Below are 18,180 nucleotides of genomic sequence, written 5' to 3'. Positions count from 1 at the left end.
CACCAAATAAAACTAACGAAAGGCTCAAGTATGTGTGAGTTATAGGCTTTATTTGTTTGATTTTAGGGTCATTTAAAACTGTTTGATGGCGTTGTTAAGTTTTTATTTACTCACATAACTTATTAAGAACAAACTTGCAGTATGGGTTAAATGACGAGGTAGCACATTTCTATCATCTCTCTTACACTCACTCCCATTTCCCTCCTTATTTGTCCACATAACTACACTTTGAAATATAAAACCCTTCATTACATTTCTATTATTTCATGACAGCTCGGCAAAGGCTTTAATTATGAAGAAGGACTGTGTGTGAGACAATACAGTATTTAAGAATCAGTACTGAACCTGCTGCGGAGGTAATGGAAGTGTGATTATTGAACAGTAGGAGGCCTCGCTCAGCCATTTTCGTGCCAGTCCCACCCACTCATCTCGACTTCAGCAGCGCAGCAGACACACTTACAGTTAAACATGACACCAAAAACTATTTTTACATTCACTGAAGCCTGGTTTGTGGATTTAATATATTTTAGTTGACATGTATCTCTCACTTTATTTAAAGAGTCTCTAGATTGCAGAGGTTCTGTCAGGACGACATTGTTCTCGTCATCTCTGCCAGGCCACGTTTGTCTTTTCTGAGCCCTGCTGCTCTCCTTTCCTCGCTCTCCTTTTGTCTTCGTCTCTGTTTGACAGGGCTGGAGGGTCTGAGCCATGCTGCTCCGCCTACACACAAACACAAAAAGAAGTCTTACTGGGATGTAGCATTCACATGAGAAATGAAAAAGTCTAAGGAGGTTGAAAATGCAAACTCATATTGCACAACCTCCGGCTCTGCTGTGGAACAATAATGTTTGATTTTAAAGTGAGATATATCAACTTTTCGGAAGGAGTGATGAATTCTAGCATGAGACTTGTATTAGATTGTAGGTTGCCAATAAAGTTTTGGGTGGTAACTTTGCTGGAAATGTGCAGAATTAAGACTTAAAGGATTAATTCACCCAAAAAAACAAACTGATATAGATGGTGACTTTTTACTTTTAAACGTAAACGTCTTCTACAGTTGTTTAGGAGAATGCTGCAACTCTGTTTCGCTGTGAAGCTCCAGAAATGTTTTGTGGACTATGAAAATTAACCTGAGTAGATAATGACTGATTTTTCATTTTTGATGAGCTTATCCTTTAAGGCTGAATGCTTACATAAGTCTTTCTCAAATTAAGGAGTATGCTATTGTTGTAGAGATGAATAGACTGAAACATTTTTACCCGTCAAACAAAGGTGCTTAAATTCTGATTGAATTCTGCAATAATTGCTGGAACTGAGCCGTCATTAACGTTATCAGTTTCACTTGTGCTTTTCTGCAATGATGTCAAAGTGTCTGTGAAAGGAGTATGATTATGATTCATTTGGGAACAATAAAGTAGAGTTGTAAGTACAAGACAGTCAGGACTGACTTCAGAAAGGGAAGAAAAAGAAAAACAAGCATTATACAAGTCCTGTTTAAGCTGAGACATTAGTCACACTCAACATAAGAAGCCTGTCTTGCTCTGGAGTTTACTGTCAATATAGCAACAGAGTGTGTTTCTGTGTGTAAAAACTCCAAGAAAAGAAACATGGAGTTCATAGTCCAAATAATGTTATTTCAATAAGAAAATGCAGCTGGATTGTTACTTGTTGTCAGTATTCTCATCTCTTGATAAAATGCTATCAATTTAGGGAGGCTTGAAATGTCCACCTCCAAAGGGAGGTGTGGCAGAAACAGTTTTTTAGGATAATCTCACTTACAGTTGAGGACACAAGCTTATAACATGCAATAACTTACTGTCAACACTCTTCTGAGAGGAAGAAGAAATTGTTTCGTCATTTAGGAATTCAGCACTGTCAAAAACAGAGCATGAAATTAGCTGCGAAACAAAAGCAACTTAATCAAGAATGAGGTGAAAAGTACTGGTTCATTGCAAATTCTCTCAATTGAGACAGCTGCCACTCACCTGAGGGAGAGCGGGTGTGGCTGAGGCAGTCTCAACCCACCAAACCCCTCGTCCTCACTGCTGTGTGGCTCCTCCCCCTGATGCCTAAATACAGTGGAATGGGCATAACACATTTATATACAGAGGCTAATGGGAATAAAGAAAAGAAAAAGCTAAATGCACAAACAGCAGCAATCCCCTATACAAAAGTTACACTACAAAATGAAGCAAGACATTATAACCACAAAACACTCAGCAAAACCAGCACAATTTGCAAAATCAATTACCTCTTATGACATGCTACATCTTTGCACAGTTGATCCAGATATTTAAAGTCACCTCATGTGTCCCTAGCATTATGCTTAACACTTGCTAGAGGTTAGAGTAACTTCTGTCAAGTGTCAAGGTCCATATCTAAGTAGCAAGAAGTCGCTCCAATACAGTGTTAGCAGAACGTTTAGACTCAAGTATGTTTCTAGTGTGCATGTCGATAACTACAGCATTTCCCCCCTTCACTGCTTTGTTTTAAACTGTGTCTCACCTGTTTATGTGTTTGTGTTTGTGTCTTCTCCGTGCTTCATTACCACCGTGAGCCTGCTGAAGAGATAAAATGTCACAAACACCGTGCAGGCATCAGCTACAACACACTCTCACACAATACAGCTGGTGAGTCTCTGCAGTACTGCGCATGAATTACCAATCCTCAGAGTTGAGTGTCTGTGAGGATGGAGAGAATTAACACATCACACCAACAATATGTAAATAGCTCGAGTGTCAGTGGGAACTTACTGAACGGGAGTGGGAGTGTTTGGCCGCCGTCTTGGTTTCTGATGTCTGGGATTGGCTCAACGGAGATGGACAGCATGGGGCAGTGCTGTTTTTAGGGGGCAGAGGTGGACCAGTGTGGTGGGAGCTGGGAACCTGGTAGTCCAAACTTGAGAACTGCTGAGAGAAAGTGTAGGCAGTCAGTGGGTTATTTTTTTTTTTTAATTTCTTCTTCACTGGCAAGCATTGCTTTCAAGCCACAGGAGGAAAATCGAGAGGAGGAGAGAGTCTGAGGATGGAGGGTTTCATGTGCTGTACAGATCCAACAGCCCCTTGAGACAAATCTGTGATTTGTATTAGTGGGCTGTACAAACAAAATTGACTTGACATGTTGCAAACGACATGCCCAAACAGTAACGCATATACAGTCATTCCTGCTAATTCATAGGACTACAAGCATATAGACTGAATGAGTTTAAAGCACATAGAAACAACACTAAGAGTCTACATACCACATATTTGTGAGGCTTCACATAGGAGTGGTTTCAGCCAAATGCTAATGTCAACATACTAACATGCTTACAATTACAATGCTAATATGCGATCGTATATTGTTTGCTGCTCACCGCCTTAGTTAAAGCTATATTTTTAAAAGAGTAAAATTTAAAATTAAGATTTTGACCTGATGATTGCGCTACTGGTGGAATCACCAAAGTTAACACAATTCGCCTTGGCGTGACATGAACTTCTGTACCAAATTTCACAACATTAGATCCAATAGTTCAACCAGTCAGTTCAAACTGATAAGCTTAAACTTTGACCTGCTTGTGGCGCTGTTTGGTCGACAGACCTACATTGCCATCGACTAAATGAATGCATTTATATTCATAATGTATTCACGCACCTTCCTCAGGGCAGCCATTTCCTTTACCATCAGTTCAATGTCCTCGTGGGTCTCGTCTTCTGCATCGTCCTCACACTCCTCCTCCCACTGGCCGCTGCCTGGCAGGTAGGGCTCGATGAGGATCGTGTCTGTTCCTCTGATGTCGCAGCGACAGTATGGGCAGGTGTTGCCAGCTGACTTCTGCTAGATAATCATCGATGGCAGGTCATGGGCAGAGTAATGGAAACATTAAAAAACGGTAGCCGCCCATTGACTTGATGCCTTTTGAACTGTGTACAGTGGAATATGTTGGACTTGTCATCAAAGGAAAAAAACACCACTTCTTCAAAAGATCAAGGTGGTGGAAAGTACATCGGTTAACGGTCACAGTAGATTGTGGTGTTCTATAAATGAAAACCAGATTGCTGTAACATTTTACTTTTTCTTTCAAAGCTCCAGCATACAGGTTTCAAGTGTCTCCAGGTTTTTTTATGCTCATATCACATGTTCTGCTTTTTGTAATCCTGTGACCACAGATCCTTTTTGCAGATCGGGTCGGTTCAGGATTTTTAGATTGCTGCCCTTGCCTATTTTACAGTTTGCAACCCTGCAATTCGAAAAAGTATTACTTATTTCAAACTCTTTTATATGCCCACATTGCATTGAATCGTGAAATAAAACTAAATAAGACTCTTTGGTATTCAGTGTGTGCATATGCCTTTGTTACATCAAAGGTTTAACTGCCTGTTCTTTTCTTTACACTCATCAAAGTAATTGTATTGTAGTGAAAACTTCACCACAATCTACTCTAACTTACAACTTTTCCATTGTGGTCTGACGTCCACAAAGCATATCTAAATTTCTTTTCCTGTCTGCGTCCTCCTCTCTCTGTCTCTCTCTCTCTTTCTTGTCAAAGAGAATGAGACTGATACAGTTAGAGGAGGATGTGAACCTGAGCTCACACAGGAAGTCTTGAGCCAAATGTCAGGACTTGCTACTCTGCACTTTTGCAAAGACTTGAAGACCTCCTGAACAGATGGGAGAGTACTGGCTGGCCGACTGAAAGATATAGTAGTGGAGCGTGAAACTGTAATACGCCAGCTGCAGCTTTAATTCTGATTGGTTATTTTCTATGTCATGATTGAAAGAGGAAGTAGGAAGTCGGGGGAGCCCCTGAGGAACATAAAAGTGCACACAGGACACGCTGTCTTTGCTGACTACATTTTGACAAACTCTTGGCCTTTGCATGCAATCTAAAATTGGCTTATGTAATTGATTTTAATGAATGACCACCGTGTGATATTCTGTGTATCTTTGATATTTAAATGATGTGATCAGGCTTAAAGTCCCATTATATTCCCCGTCTTCAATTTTACAGTTGTCACTTTACATGTGGAAAGCATCTGTCATTGATATTTATGGTTCGTTTCACAGCAATTTTCTTTTTTAACCCACTGAACTGAGCTTCATGCTTGTCTCTCCAGTGAGTTTTCAAACTATTTGCTCTGGTTTAAGAGGGTTTAAAGGCAAACTCCACCAATTTTACACATTAAAGTGTGTTTACAGGTCCTGGGGATTGCTGCTGGATATGTGAACAATTAGTATGAAGCTTTTCTTGGCTCCAGAGAAAACTGCATGTAATCTGATAAATTATGTACAGTGATGTCTCATTGAAGGTAATGTAGACGCCAGAATAGAAAAGGAAGAAGAAAGTGTGGAATAGAAAAGGTGATATCTCTGGTTCTGCTGTGTGGATTTTGATCATTTGTTTTTAAACTGTCCATAATGAGCTTTTCAGAACCTGGCTCCTACATTACCCACAATGCAATTTAGCCACTGAGTGACATCACTGCAGGCAATTTATCAGATTACACTCAGCTTCCTCTGGAGTCACAAAGGGCTTAATACTATTTCTCACATATGCAGTAGTAGTACTTCCCAAGACCTGTAAACACACTCATGTAAAATTGGTGCAGTTACCCTTTAAGTGTGTCATTGTCAGCACTTTTTTTTTGGCCTGGGAGACCTGTATTTGTAACACATTTGTGGATAACATGTGACCTAATTCACAAGTACAGGTGTACTGAATATTTCTTGTGAGGTTCAACACGGCTGACTGATACAATGTGACTACACAGTAAAAACAGAAGTAGGATAGGAAACTGCTCTCTTGACCTTAAGAGGCAGCGTAATAGTTTCACACTTACTTCAAAGAAGAATATCTTGGTGTAAAAGTGCATGATAACCATGGAGGTCGCCTTATAGAAGCCTTAGCTCATTTATTAGAAAGTGTTGCACAATTAAGATAATTTTTTGTGAATTCAATAAAAACTCATGCAGGGCAGGCAATAAGGTAAGAATTGAGTTTCTTGGCTCAAAATGAATCGTTGAGCATTGATTTGTGAGGATTATTATATATATATATATATATATATATATTATTACGTGTATATCCCTTGCATACTTTGTTGAACACAGAGCGTATTTTTGACGTCAACCCCAAACCACATTCAAATAACCAGCATTGTTACAGGATGGTGGGGCTTCAACCAAAACCAAACCATGGAGACGCTGATCTACAAACAGGCCTACAAAAATAAACCCAGTTTAGTCGACCCAGACTGTTACACTCCACTGAACACACTGTTACGGTAATTGCTGCTCGGTTTAACATGCCAGTATTTAGCCTTTTTTTTTTTTCAGCTGGATATACTGTACAGCAGGCTACAATGAGTAAATGGATGGGGGTTCATACCTGCCAGCCTCTGAGGCAGGGTTGGCACAGGAGATGCCCACAGGGCTGGATACGAGTGTCCTTATCCCTCTCCGCACAGATCTTACACAACTGGAAGGTGCTGCCGATTTCACAGTAGAGCTCATACTGCTCCTGTTGGGGTACAGTGGGTAGACAGGCAGACAAGGCAGAAAACAATAAGACAACATCTCAGGATATTATCTATGTTTTGTCTTTTGTCTAGCCTCAGGATGCTGTTGGCAGTTTGATAAATTGATAACGAGGTGTAAAGTGCATCATTTACTTCTGTAACTTTGACTTTGCCCCTCTGGGCCGGTTCACACAAGCTCGTCAGGTCGGGGTTCACATCACGGCCATCTGGGTAAAGGTAGCTGCAGGCACAGAAACACACAGCACTTAGAGAGAGAAGACATAAAGAAAAATAATAAACCCGAGACCTGTATGTGCGTGTGTGTTTGTGTGTGTTTCGTCTTACCAGCCTTCCTTGAAGCCCTGAATGAGCGCCTGGTAGAGAGGTGTATTCTGGGGAATGGTCTGGACAATGCTACCTTCAGTGGTCACATGGCCGATAGCCCACTGGCCCATTCTTGTGCAGCTCAAACGAAAGATATAGCTGTGGGGGAAAGAGAGCCTTTTAAATCACACTTGTTTATAAGACAGAAAATCATCAATTGACATTAAAGTTCACAGTTTTTCTGTGTCATTGAGTAAAATACAGTTGCCTTGGTCTGTATTTGTTTCTGTATTCTCTGTAATTGAGCAATTCATTCCAGTAAAATCCCTCTCATTCTTAAAACAGCTATAATATTCATTAAGCTGCACTCAACATAACAAGAACATAATCTCTCGAAAGCTAGATGGAAAGCTGAAAATCTTGAGTCTGATGTGCAATGAAAAGTATGCCAAAAACTCAAGAGGGTAATAAATAGAAGGTACTTCAAAATAGATTAAAATGTAATCATGAAGCCTCTTTGCTCCTGAATTTTTAAACTTTTCCTAATGAATAGAAAGGTACTGAAAGTTTCTGGAGTGCCGTGGGTCTGTGTTGCTTCAAGGACCTAATTTCTTACAGCTGAGATCACTTGCCAATTTGATTTAACTCAAGCACTCAACACCCCCTCAGTTTGCTTTTCTGAGAAGTGCATTAGTCAGTTCCTCACCTCCCAGGTCTGTGCAGGTAGTGTTCCAGACGAGCTATAACCTGATCGTAGGTAAGAAAGGCCATGTAGCCTGGATGAGTCACTGCTAGCTGGTTCCAGTTCCTAATGAGTGACTTCCAGGGCTAAAATAAGAGGAGAGGATGTAAACACATGTTCATCATGTCTCATTATTAAAGTAATAGTTCAACATTTTGTCTTCTAAAGAGCCACTTTAGATGAAAAGATATCTCTCTCGTGTCTGCACACTAAATAAGAAGCTACAGCCAGCAGCAAGTTACCTTAGCTTAGCATAAAGACTGTGAATAGGGAGAAACAGGTAGCCTAGCTCTCTCTATAAGCTCGCTAATTCTCACATCTTGTTTCTATAAAAGCGTACAAAAACTGAAGTGTGAAAATAACAATTTGTGGTTCTATTTCTTGGCCAGGGGGACGTAACTTCCTGGAGTCATGCCATCAGTGTGAGGTTGAGAGGCAACCAGTGGAGAGACCAGGAAATCACTGTGCCCACTCAGTAAATGGTTTCATTACAACACCAGTAAAAACCACAACTTGTTGCTTTTACACTTTGGTATGTATCCTGAATAAACGAGCAAGACACAGGATTTTTTGTTCCCTTTAGACTGAGCTCGGCTAGTTGTTTCCCCTTGTTTTCAGTCTTTATGCTAAGCTAAGCCAACCAGCTGCTTTCATGCAGATATGAGAGTTGTATCCACCTACTCACCTAACTCTTGGCAAGAAAGCAAGCGTGTTTACCGAAATGTCACACTATTATTATTTTGTTTAACCATTTATAACCTTTAATAGGTAAATGTCACCTGACCTGAAACAGTCTAGTGAAGATGTCAAACTCAAACACGGAGATGTGATCATTGCAGGTGAGATCTATAGTTGACTTCAGAGCCATGGACTCCATCCCTTCCTCAAATGCATGTACAGTCTGCAGCTGCTCCTTGAAAGTATTCCACTGCACTATACACCTGTCAGAACACATTATTAACATGTGGTAAATGTTGACAGACTCAAAAAAAAAAAAAGGCTTTCATTGAGTCATTAAGTTTCCCACACTCACTTGTTACCAAACCGATGCCACCAAAACCCCTCGGCCTCTGTCTTGGTCACCCTGTAGGTGTCGCCCTGAAAATCTCCCCCCGGAAACATGGCCTTCAGCTCCCAGAGCATGTGGCTGAACAGCAAGGACAGCTTGGTCAAGTTCCTCCTGAGAATGAAAAGGCAGACTCTCAGTTGTGGTTGTAGAAATAGAAATAGGCACACACTGCTCGTAAATGATATGTTCTGGTCCAGTGGTGTAGAAAATATACATAAAAATACACAGTGAAAGATTGTTTGTGATAATGGTTTGGGCTCTCATGGGAATATATAAAACCATCTTGTGAGCCAGCAACTCATTTGCCTCAAACTGATAACCCTCATCTCACACGCCTCCTTATAATATTCTTAAAAGCTCAAAGTGTCAAAGACCAGGGACCTTTATTTAATGGCACTATTGCTTTCTACTTGTGGGCCTTGTGTTACTTTAAGTTTTATGTGATGTATCAGTGAGAGTTAAGCGTTAAGACTCTAACTTGCAGTGTAGGTGTGAAAGAACAGGTGTGAGACATGATCAGCAGTGAGTTGGCTATGAATAGTAAATAGCTGTGAATAGTTTGTGTAGAACTTAAAAGGAAGACGTTAAAATTAAATTCTACAACACCTTTTTTTGGGGGGAAACATCGCTCTAGCTATTGTACATTTGATGCTCTACTGCTTTGCTTCGGTTGAAACAAGCCATGCACATACTTTCCATAGATACACACACACAAACACGCGCAAACACACACACAACAGGTAGTCCAGCTAACAAACAGGATGCTCTCTGCTGTATGCTTGACTGTAAATACCACAAAATGTTCCAGTGGGCAGTGTGTCACCTCAGGTCAAACTTTAATAGAGTTTATTCTCCTTCTATGTTCTTCTGTGGTCAGTAACAACTTAATAGTCATTTATCATAAGAGTACAAATGTCAACTTTTGTGTTGGCTTTTTAAAATACGTGTAACACAGCGTGCCAACATACGGCTTACTACAACAGTTGGTCTCACTCAAAATTGTTTAAAACTACTTTGTCATCAGCAAAAAACATTTTTCAACAATAACACAAAACTGTAAAGAAGTAAAAAAGTATCATTTAGTCTTTGAAGTATCTAAACATCCCTTCCAGACATCGAGGAAACATAAATAAAAATAATCTGCTGGCACATTTCACAGGTCAACCTTTCAGGGTTTAAGTAACAATAAACAAAATACAGGTTTGAGTGAAGGAGGACCGTGAACGTTTCTGTTAATGAATCAAAAATAGATCAAACATGCTGCAATATGCTTTAATGTGCTGTTTATTATAAATAAGCCATTTTTATTTGGGGCTGCGATGATTCATTGATGAGTTGTCATCTACTCAATTAATCACAGACTATTTTGGGATGTGGTAGATTAATCAGTTTGAGTAGTTCTCTGATTCAAGCTTGCTTCTTCACTCCTCTATGACAATAAACTGAATATATGTGTGTTGTGGACCAAACGCTGAGGACCTAATCTTGGACTTGTGATCAACATTTTTCAATCGACAATGAAAATAATTGTAAGTTGCTGGCCAATTTACATTTTTTGACTAATTTCAAAATACACAAACTACAGTATGTACCACTGTTATAATACAAATGCAGTTAAAATTGTACATTCATATATAGAGGGGGTATCTACTGATTCTGAAACCCAAAGACAGTGTACTGTGTAACAATTCTAGTTAATCATATCAATTCATCACTATTACAACATAGTTCTCCTTTTGTACTTTTGATGCAACTCTGAAAATCTTCTACAGATCAGTCCAGGCATCGAGCATTCATTTAAAGGCACATTTGTCTGTGTGGGTCATAGACTTAGAAAAACCTCATTGTTGTTGAGGAGGGGAGAGTAAGGTAGGAGGAAATGTGTAAGCCACATCTCTCGCTTTGGCTGACCCTGTGTATATAAAAATATCATCACAAAAGACAAGACAAATGGTGGTGAAATTTACAGTAAACACACCACTGCAAATGTTTTTTGGACACAAATGGCTGTAATATTGTGTGTATTGTTTAACAGTTAAACTGATTTATTACACAACTGATGTATTTAATAAATACAGTGTATGGTGTTATAAAGTGTTTTTCTTATGCTGTTTCTGCTCATAATTGTAGTCGTATGTGTAACTGAGTTGGCACATTTTGCATGTGTTTCTTAAATTCCAGTCAGAGGAGGCCAAAGCCATCATAACGTCACAGTCAATAATCTTCCATCCGCTGAACCTTCCACCGCCTGTTTCTGTCGCCTTCACCTCTCAGTCTTATCTCAGTTCTGTTTTTAGCCTCGCATGATAGCCGGCCCAAATTTCACTTACGGAGGCGAGGATATTATTCTGACCATCCAACAGTCAGTGTTATTAAAAGTGGACGGAGTACCTGCAGCTTACTGTCCTGACATTTTTGCAGAACATCATAAAAACACCAAAAAGGATATTTGCACAATTCATCCTGGCATCTAAGCCACAATACACGTAACACTGTGTGAATTTGCCACATGACTGCCCATGCGGACCAGGCTGTGGTGAAAAGGCCATCTGTTTGTCATCTTATCTGTACAAAAGATTCTTGAAGATGATGTAACAAATCTTCAAATAAGGCATATTTGATTGTCAGTTTCCGCTGAAATAAAACAATAGCCTCTGTAACAATTTGCATACAATTAGTGAAATTGTACAGCAGAGGAGTGAGAATACTTTTTGCGATATAGATGTATGGAACAATATGTTAAGTAACGTCTCATATAAAATGATAAATTTTAATCCTTACAATGCAGCGTACTGTATTTCATTGTTATCCCTTAAACTGGAAAAGCCTCGCCATGTGTGTAAAACAAGAAACCACGATAACTCACTATGTTAGTATTTAAATATAATCAGCAAACATATTGTAACGATAACATAAATAGAGACGAGACAGCGACCGAAACTCGATTTTTGGGGCCGATCACAGCTGCCGTGATGCCCGTCAACGTGTTCGCTTTCTGATATACGTAAATACTCAGTCATTTCTGAATTATTTCATTAGTATTCAGTGCTCATTGGTCTGGAAACAACCATCTTTGAATGCCTTCATTGATCTCAACGGCACATCTGTCAAGCTTCGTGACTGTATCTTGCACGCTGAGAAATATCTGTCATCAGACAGACAGACAGGCGGACAGACACATGAACACCTGGAAAAATAACCAAAATTGTGTCTATGGTACTTCCCCCCCACACACACACGCACACACATGTTGGATGGATGGATAGACAGATAGATAGAAGGACAGTGCCTACTATTTCGACATATAGCACGTCTTCATTTGATTGAAAAGAAGAAAAGTAAAGATTGAAAACTTTTTAGGAGTGGTAGAAACTTCAGTTGCTGCTCTTTATTACAAGGCTAAAGGATTTATTATGTTGTATACATCTGCAGTAAATACAGCCGAGTTGTAGGTGAGTAAAATAAAAGCAGAGGATATCTATGTATACCCCGTGGATACAACTGTTTGGACATACACTTAAAAAAAACGTCCATTCAAGGCCAATCTCTCTCCCAAGCTCCTCACATACTGATGTTGTCATTTCTTTTGCCCAGTTCCACCACATTAGCATCACAAAGACGCAGGTTTGGCCCCTTTTTCCACCTTCATCATTAGTAGTCCCAACAGCAGCAGCGGCCGCAGCCCGAACTCCAAATAAAAAAAGTCACTCTTTTTATAGCGGCTCCAAAATATCCACTTTAGCCGAACAGCAAACTTAGAAAATATAGTCACTGTTTTTATCTTGGTGCATAGCGAAGTCTATATTTGACTTGAGGGAACCGTGGAAGTTATTTTACATCACCGCATCGTCTACAGATGGTTTAAAATGGTTATTTCATAATTTAATTTAGCGTCCAGCGAGGGGTCAAGGCCTCTATCATAACTTTAAAGTATTAAGTCAGAACTCTTTCATCCAGTTATGTAAAAAAAGAAGGCTATTTTGGGATTCATGAAGAGCTCAGGGCCCAGTCCCATGGTACTGGATCAAGATTTGAGGGATGTGTGGCCTCCTTCTGACCCAATAGTCAGTTCATTTGTCTCACAGCGAGGTCACTGAGAGGAACTTGTCCAAAAAACATGATCTGGTTGAGTCAAAAAAGAAATGGCTTAAGGCTGGTTACCTCGGGCGATACTGCGACACAGACAGTTTTTTTTTTTTTATCAGGTTGTGAGGTCTCGGGCACTTTGTTTTTTTTTATTATTTAATTTGTGCTGCTCACAGAATTTTAAAAAATTCAACAACAGAAATGGAAATAGCTAAAAAAAAAGTTTCCCCCATTACTCAGAATAATCACAACACCTTTCATGGGAATTAGTGAGTCCCTATTAAAACAGTGTGATCTGCAGATTATCCCAAATACAGAGACTCTGTCTCTGGAAAGATATTTTGCTGTTGAGTGTATTACTTATAATGTCTCATTGCTGTGAGCACTTAAAATATACTTTCATTCAAACTGTCTGCTGTCGTACAATAGGGTTAATATGTTGTGTTTTTCATTTTTATTTGCAGGAACCATCGCTTTAAAAGTAGAAAAATATGATAAATATTTATAGCTATTAATCTCTAGATTATCTGTTAGATTAATCAACCGATTATTTAGTCTATTAAGTGGCAGAAGTAAGAGCCCGTTCTGAGAGCCCGAGGCAATGTCTTTTGTCAACTGACCAAAAGATTTCAATTACCAAGAATACAAAACACAGAAAACAGCAATTACTCAGATTTAAAATGCTACAACAAGCATATTTTGTCATTTCCAGTTGGATAAATGGTCAAATTTTGTGCTGATTAATTTTCTGATTTTGAAAAAATATGTACTCCAAAATGAGAAACACGTGAAAGTGGGCCTACATGACAATAAATATTTTAAACAAGACAGAGAACAAAGGTTTGGTCCGCTGTCCCTCTTAAAATAACTGACCATGGATGAATGAATGAAACATGAAATGAAATATTCACACAAATGTTCTTTTTCATTAAAATGTAATGTTTCTTATAATCAAACACAGAAGCTAAAGATTGTCTTTAAAGACATTTTTCAAAACCAAACTGTCCCGCTAACACGTGCTTCTCTTGTGTATATGTATATAGATGCCAGAGATGCTCTTACCTGAAGCTGGATGTCTCCTCAAATATCTTCTCCCGTCCCTCTTTAAACAGCAGCACGGCCCTGTCCGTCTTATCCAGCAGGTTTCTGACATGGACCCTCAGGTACTTGGCCTCGTCTCCCCGGGGAACCTTGGCGCCCGTCACCCTCGAGCCTCGATAGGGCTCCCAAACCTGTACGAGCAGCGTTGTCGACTCAGATACCAGCTCTGGCAGGTACGGGGGACTGTTCCTCAGGCCCAGCCGGGGGTTAGTGCACAGCTCGTGAAGCTTTTCCAATTTTTTGAGGGCCTTGTCCACCAGCCGCCGGTCTGCACTGGTAGGGGCCTGGGAGGCTGCCGAAACTGCTGCCGCCATAATGTCACTGTTGTGTGTTTGGAAGTGATGTGAATCAAAAACGACCTTTAATGTCAGTCTGTCTGTGTTTCTGCGTGGGGGCGTGACAATAAATAATAATGGGCGTGCTGTTTTAAGAGATTCAAAAGCTTTTGAAGGTGTGAATGTTTATGAGCGGAAATAGGAGCTGCTGTGCACACAGGCTCAGGTTTTTGAGTGTTTAAGCTTTTTGTCCTTAAAACGATTTTTGTGAGTTCCCAGCTTCATCTGAAAGCCACACATCTTAGCCTCCCCAAACAGCATCACCCGTTAATCCATACAGTGATAATCCAGAAGCATTTACATTATCCAACAGCGGACGGCACGTTCAATTACGGCATCACTTTAAATGCACTCGAAGCTACTCATTTCCTCCCAAAACACTCCACTCCTGTTCGTTTACAGCTTCTCATTCCTCTGTCAGATCTTCAGAAAAATACAAAAAAACAAGATCTGTTACACAAAGCCACAAAACAGCCATACAACATAAGAGGCCAACAATCGGAAAACAAACGAAGTCAGGGTTCGAGACTGACACTCAGCCCTTGAAACAGTTCCAACTTTTTAAAATCTGTCTCCAGTCCATCCTAACTCTCTCCACCTGAACACACTGAGTCTTTCTCGCCCCCTGTTTAGCATGCTTACCAATATTCATGCGCACATCTCAGCAGCACAGCAGTCCCACATTGTCAAGGGTCAACAGAGCTGAGACGTCAACTCACAGCACAGCCGGAAACATGTTCTCTGTCACCGGCTGAAGAGCTGTGGCTTCTTCTTTGTCTCTCTTTTCTTGGTGTCACTCTCTCTCTCTCTTGCTCACTCCTTTTGGTGCACCCTTTGATTGGTTTCCTGGTTGCAGCCAGACGAACAGGTTTGTTTTCTTTGCTCTATTGCTCAGGCAGGCAGGCAAGCAGAGAAAGAGAGAGAGGGCGAGAGAGAGAGAGAGGAAGAGAGAGAGAGGTGTGGACTAAAAACCAAACATTTACCAAGAATGAAAGCAGAGAACAAGACTTGAGTAATTCTTAGTATCCACACAGGTAAGACTTCTTACGAACAGGAAGTGCATTCAGCTCAGGGGTCAAAGCTCAACAACTCCATAAACTTCTCCAAATGGGATATAAAAAATCATGTTCACCTGACTGTTTATATGTTTATTAAATAGATTTAGTTGGCATTTCACCAGGATGAAGCCCAATGACTGTGGCGATCCCCTGACCTTTACTGCAGCGCCACCATGAGGTTGAAATTTGTGGTTCTGACGAAAGCATATCATTAAACTTGAACTAAGATGATTTCATGTAAACTTTGATGATTCACACACTTTCCCTTTAGGGCCATCTCCTGGTAAGAATCGCTCTACCTGATATTTTGCTTCATAAGCAAACTAAGACATTTCCAACAGCTGTACTTTGTGTTTAGTGCTGATGAGCAGTAGTGGAAAAAGTAGTCAATCCTTTGACGTAACTAAAGCACCAATAGAACAGTGTAGATATACAGTTTAACTTGAGGGGAAGTACAAAACGATTTGCAGCACAATGTACATGTGGTCAGCAACACCGGGGCCCCACAGGGGACTGTCCTCTCTCTCTTCCTCTTCACCCTCTACACCACGGACTTCAACTAGAGACCTGTCATCTCCAGAAGTTCTTGGATGACTCAGCAATAGTTGGATGTATCAGTGAGGGTGCTGAGGACGAGTAGAGGACGACTGTGGACAACGTTGTCACATGGTGTGAGCGGGACCATCTACAGCTCAATGTGACAAAGACCAAGGAGCTGGTTGTGGACCTGAGGAGGACCAGGGTGCCGTTGACCCCTGTTTCCATTGTGGAGGATTATAAGTATCTGGGGGTCCACACTGATAACAAACTGGACTGGGTAAAGAACACTAACGCCCTCTACAGGAAGGGACAGAGTTGTCTCTATTTTCTGAGACGGCTGAGGTCATTCAACATCTGCCGGACTACGCTCAGGATGTTTTATGAGTCTGTGGTGGCCAGTGCTATCCTCTATGCTGTTGTGTGCTGGGGCAGCAGGCTGAGGGTAGCAGATGGCAAAAGACTGAACAGACTGATCTGCATGGCCAGTGACGTTGCAGGAGTGGAGATGGACTCTCTGACGGTGGTGTCAGAGAGGAGGATGCTGTCCAAGGATACATGTCATCTTGGACAATGGCTACCATCCACTCCATGATGTGGTGGTCAGCAACAGGAGTACCTTCAGTTCTAGACTGATCCCACCAAGATGCACCACAGGAAATCATTCCTGCCTGCAGCCATTAAACTGTTCAACTCCTCTCTGAGTGTCAGACACCCACAATAGGAGGACTGTGGACGTTTTGTTTCTCTCTTATGTGCAATAATTAAGACAATGTTCAATAACCCATATATTTTCAACTGCAGCATTATTTATTACACTATATATACACAGATATATTCTAGTAGAATTTACATTTCTTGTATTTTTGTTCTGTTTTTGTTGTTCTTGCTGATAGTTATTCTTATCATTAATTTCATTTTTTCCCACTGTCTTTTTTCCCCTGCATATTTCTGGACTTTGAATGGGAGCAGCTGTAAGGAAAGCAATTTCCCCTCGGGGATCAATAAAGTATTTATTTTGATTCTGATTCTGATCACTGTAGCTGGGTGTCTCTTCTCCCTCAACATCAGCATGGTGCAGTCTCTCCAGCAGGTTTCAGGCCTACTTACCTGAACACTCCTGCGGCGCCATCCTCAGGTCACAATCTTTATCTGTCTAATATTTCTTAATTTACGTTGTAAATTTAACTAATTACATTTTCATAACCCTCACCTAAACTTTGCATTAATGTTAATTAGCGAGTTACCAAGCTAATGCGCTGGCTAAACTACGGCACGATGGTTACATTTAAGCTAACACTACTAGCTGGCTAAAAATCAGTGCGTTAGATTAAGGACGTTTTTACGAGCATGTTAGCATGCTAAGGCTAACAACCGCTAGCTGAAAACACCGTTGAGGCCGAAAGCCAGCTGCTAACGTGGCTGTTCAACCAGAGTTAAAAGTCCCATATTCTACTATTTTTAATCAATTTCACACAGCTGTCAGAGGTCCAACACCACTGTATTCGAAATGTACTGCCCCAAACCCATCCGTGGTCCTGAATTTCAGCTGTCTAAAAGTCGCTCAAGTGAGCTCTACTGAGAGCAGGCTGTGTCTGTGACTGCACCTTTAATGCTAATGAGCTCCGTCCTGCTACACGCCCCTCTCAGGGAGGGGATGCCGCTTAAGCCACCCGGCTCCCATCCCCCACTGACCTGCAACAGGTAACATCTAAAAACAGCTAGCGAAAGCTGTTTGTCTCCAACACAGTCTCCAAACTCTTGGACACTGTTCGCATAGTCTCTGTCTCCAGTCTGCACATGTTTCCAGACTTTTTACTGTGACAACAAAGCTCCCTCGTAATATTATTAACATTAAACTCGCTTCAAACGCCGTTGCATAGCGACCGAAGCGGAGCCAACTAGTTAGCCAATTTCAAGCTGACGTCACCATACTCGTAGGCAACTGTAAATACTATCAAAACGTGGCGACACTTACCTGTGGCTCGGGTGCAGTTGTGCTATTAGCTTCCAGAAAAATAAAAAAAAAGCAGAACCATAGTGTATTAATACAAGTCAAGTTACAAGTAAAAGTCAAAGTAGGCTACTCATGATGTAGAATAGGCATATCTGAATAAATGTACATTTAATTGTTTTCTTAGTTATAATTGTTGATGCATTAATGTGCAACTTACATCATTAATACTGAAACTGGTAAAGGTGGAGCTACATTTAAGTACTCTATAGATTTACAAAATGCTGGGTATCTTGTGGATTTTGTATATTATATATATCTGTATTACAATATTACATCATAATTTATGTTAGGCTATTTATTAATGTATTATATTGTGTAGTATTGATTAGGATCTGCAATCTAACTAGTAACTACAGTTATCAAGTAAATGTGGGAGTAAATACTACAATATATGCCTCTTAAAGTGGAGTAGTA

At 40.5% G+C, this 18,180-nt stretch overlaps 1 protein-coding gene across 8 annotated transcripts; it reads right to left on the bottom strand.

Annotated features, from left to right (window-relative positions):
* Positions 1 to 29: 29 nt before the first annotated feature.
* cblc (Cbl proto-oncogene C, E3 ubiquitin protein ligase) lies at positions 30 to 17,728 on the bottom strand. Of its 8 annotated transcripts, none has more exons than XM_084358399.1 (15): positions 17,445 to 17,728; positions 14,797 to 15,038; positions 13,781 to 14,577; positions 8,597 to 8,743; positions 8,348 to 8,504; positions 7,528 to 7,649; positions 6,843 to 6,980; positions 6,651 to 6,738; positions 6,368 to 6,499; positions 3,634 to 3,816; positions 2,754 to 2,909; positions 2,506 to 2,561; positions 1,986 to 2,069; positions 1,817 to 1,872; positions 30 to 720 (listed from the first exon to the last, which is right to left on the bottom strand). In XM_084358399.1, the coding sequence occupies exons 3-15, from the start codon at positions 14,131 to 14,133 to the stop codon at positions 584 to 586; spliced, it is 1,809 nt and encodes a 602-aa protein (XP_084214525.1). In that variant the 5' UTR covers positions 14,134 to 14,577; positions 14,797 to 15,038; positions 17,445 to 17,728; the 3' UTR covers positions 30 to 583. The 8 variants fall into 8 exon arrangements, with proteins under 8 accessions (XP_084214525.1, XP_084214526.1, XP_084214527.1 ...); XM_084358400.1 differs by having other exon boundaries at positions 14,797 to 15,000; XM_084358401.1 differs by lacking the exon at positions 14,797 to 15,038.
* Between the last annotated feature and the right edge of the window lie 452 nt (positions 17,729 to 18,180).

The sequence above is a fragment of the Pagrus pagrus genome (genome assembly GCF_965226575.1).
Source record: "Pagrus pagrus genome assembly, chromosome: 7".
Classification (NCBI taxonomy): domain Eukaryota; kingdom Metazoa; phylum Chordata; class Actinopteri; order Spariformes; family Sparidae; genus Pagrus; species Pagrus pagrus.
The sequence above is the reverse complement of the archived record's forward strand: the minus strand, read 5'-3'. Positions and strand labels throughout refer to the sequence as shown.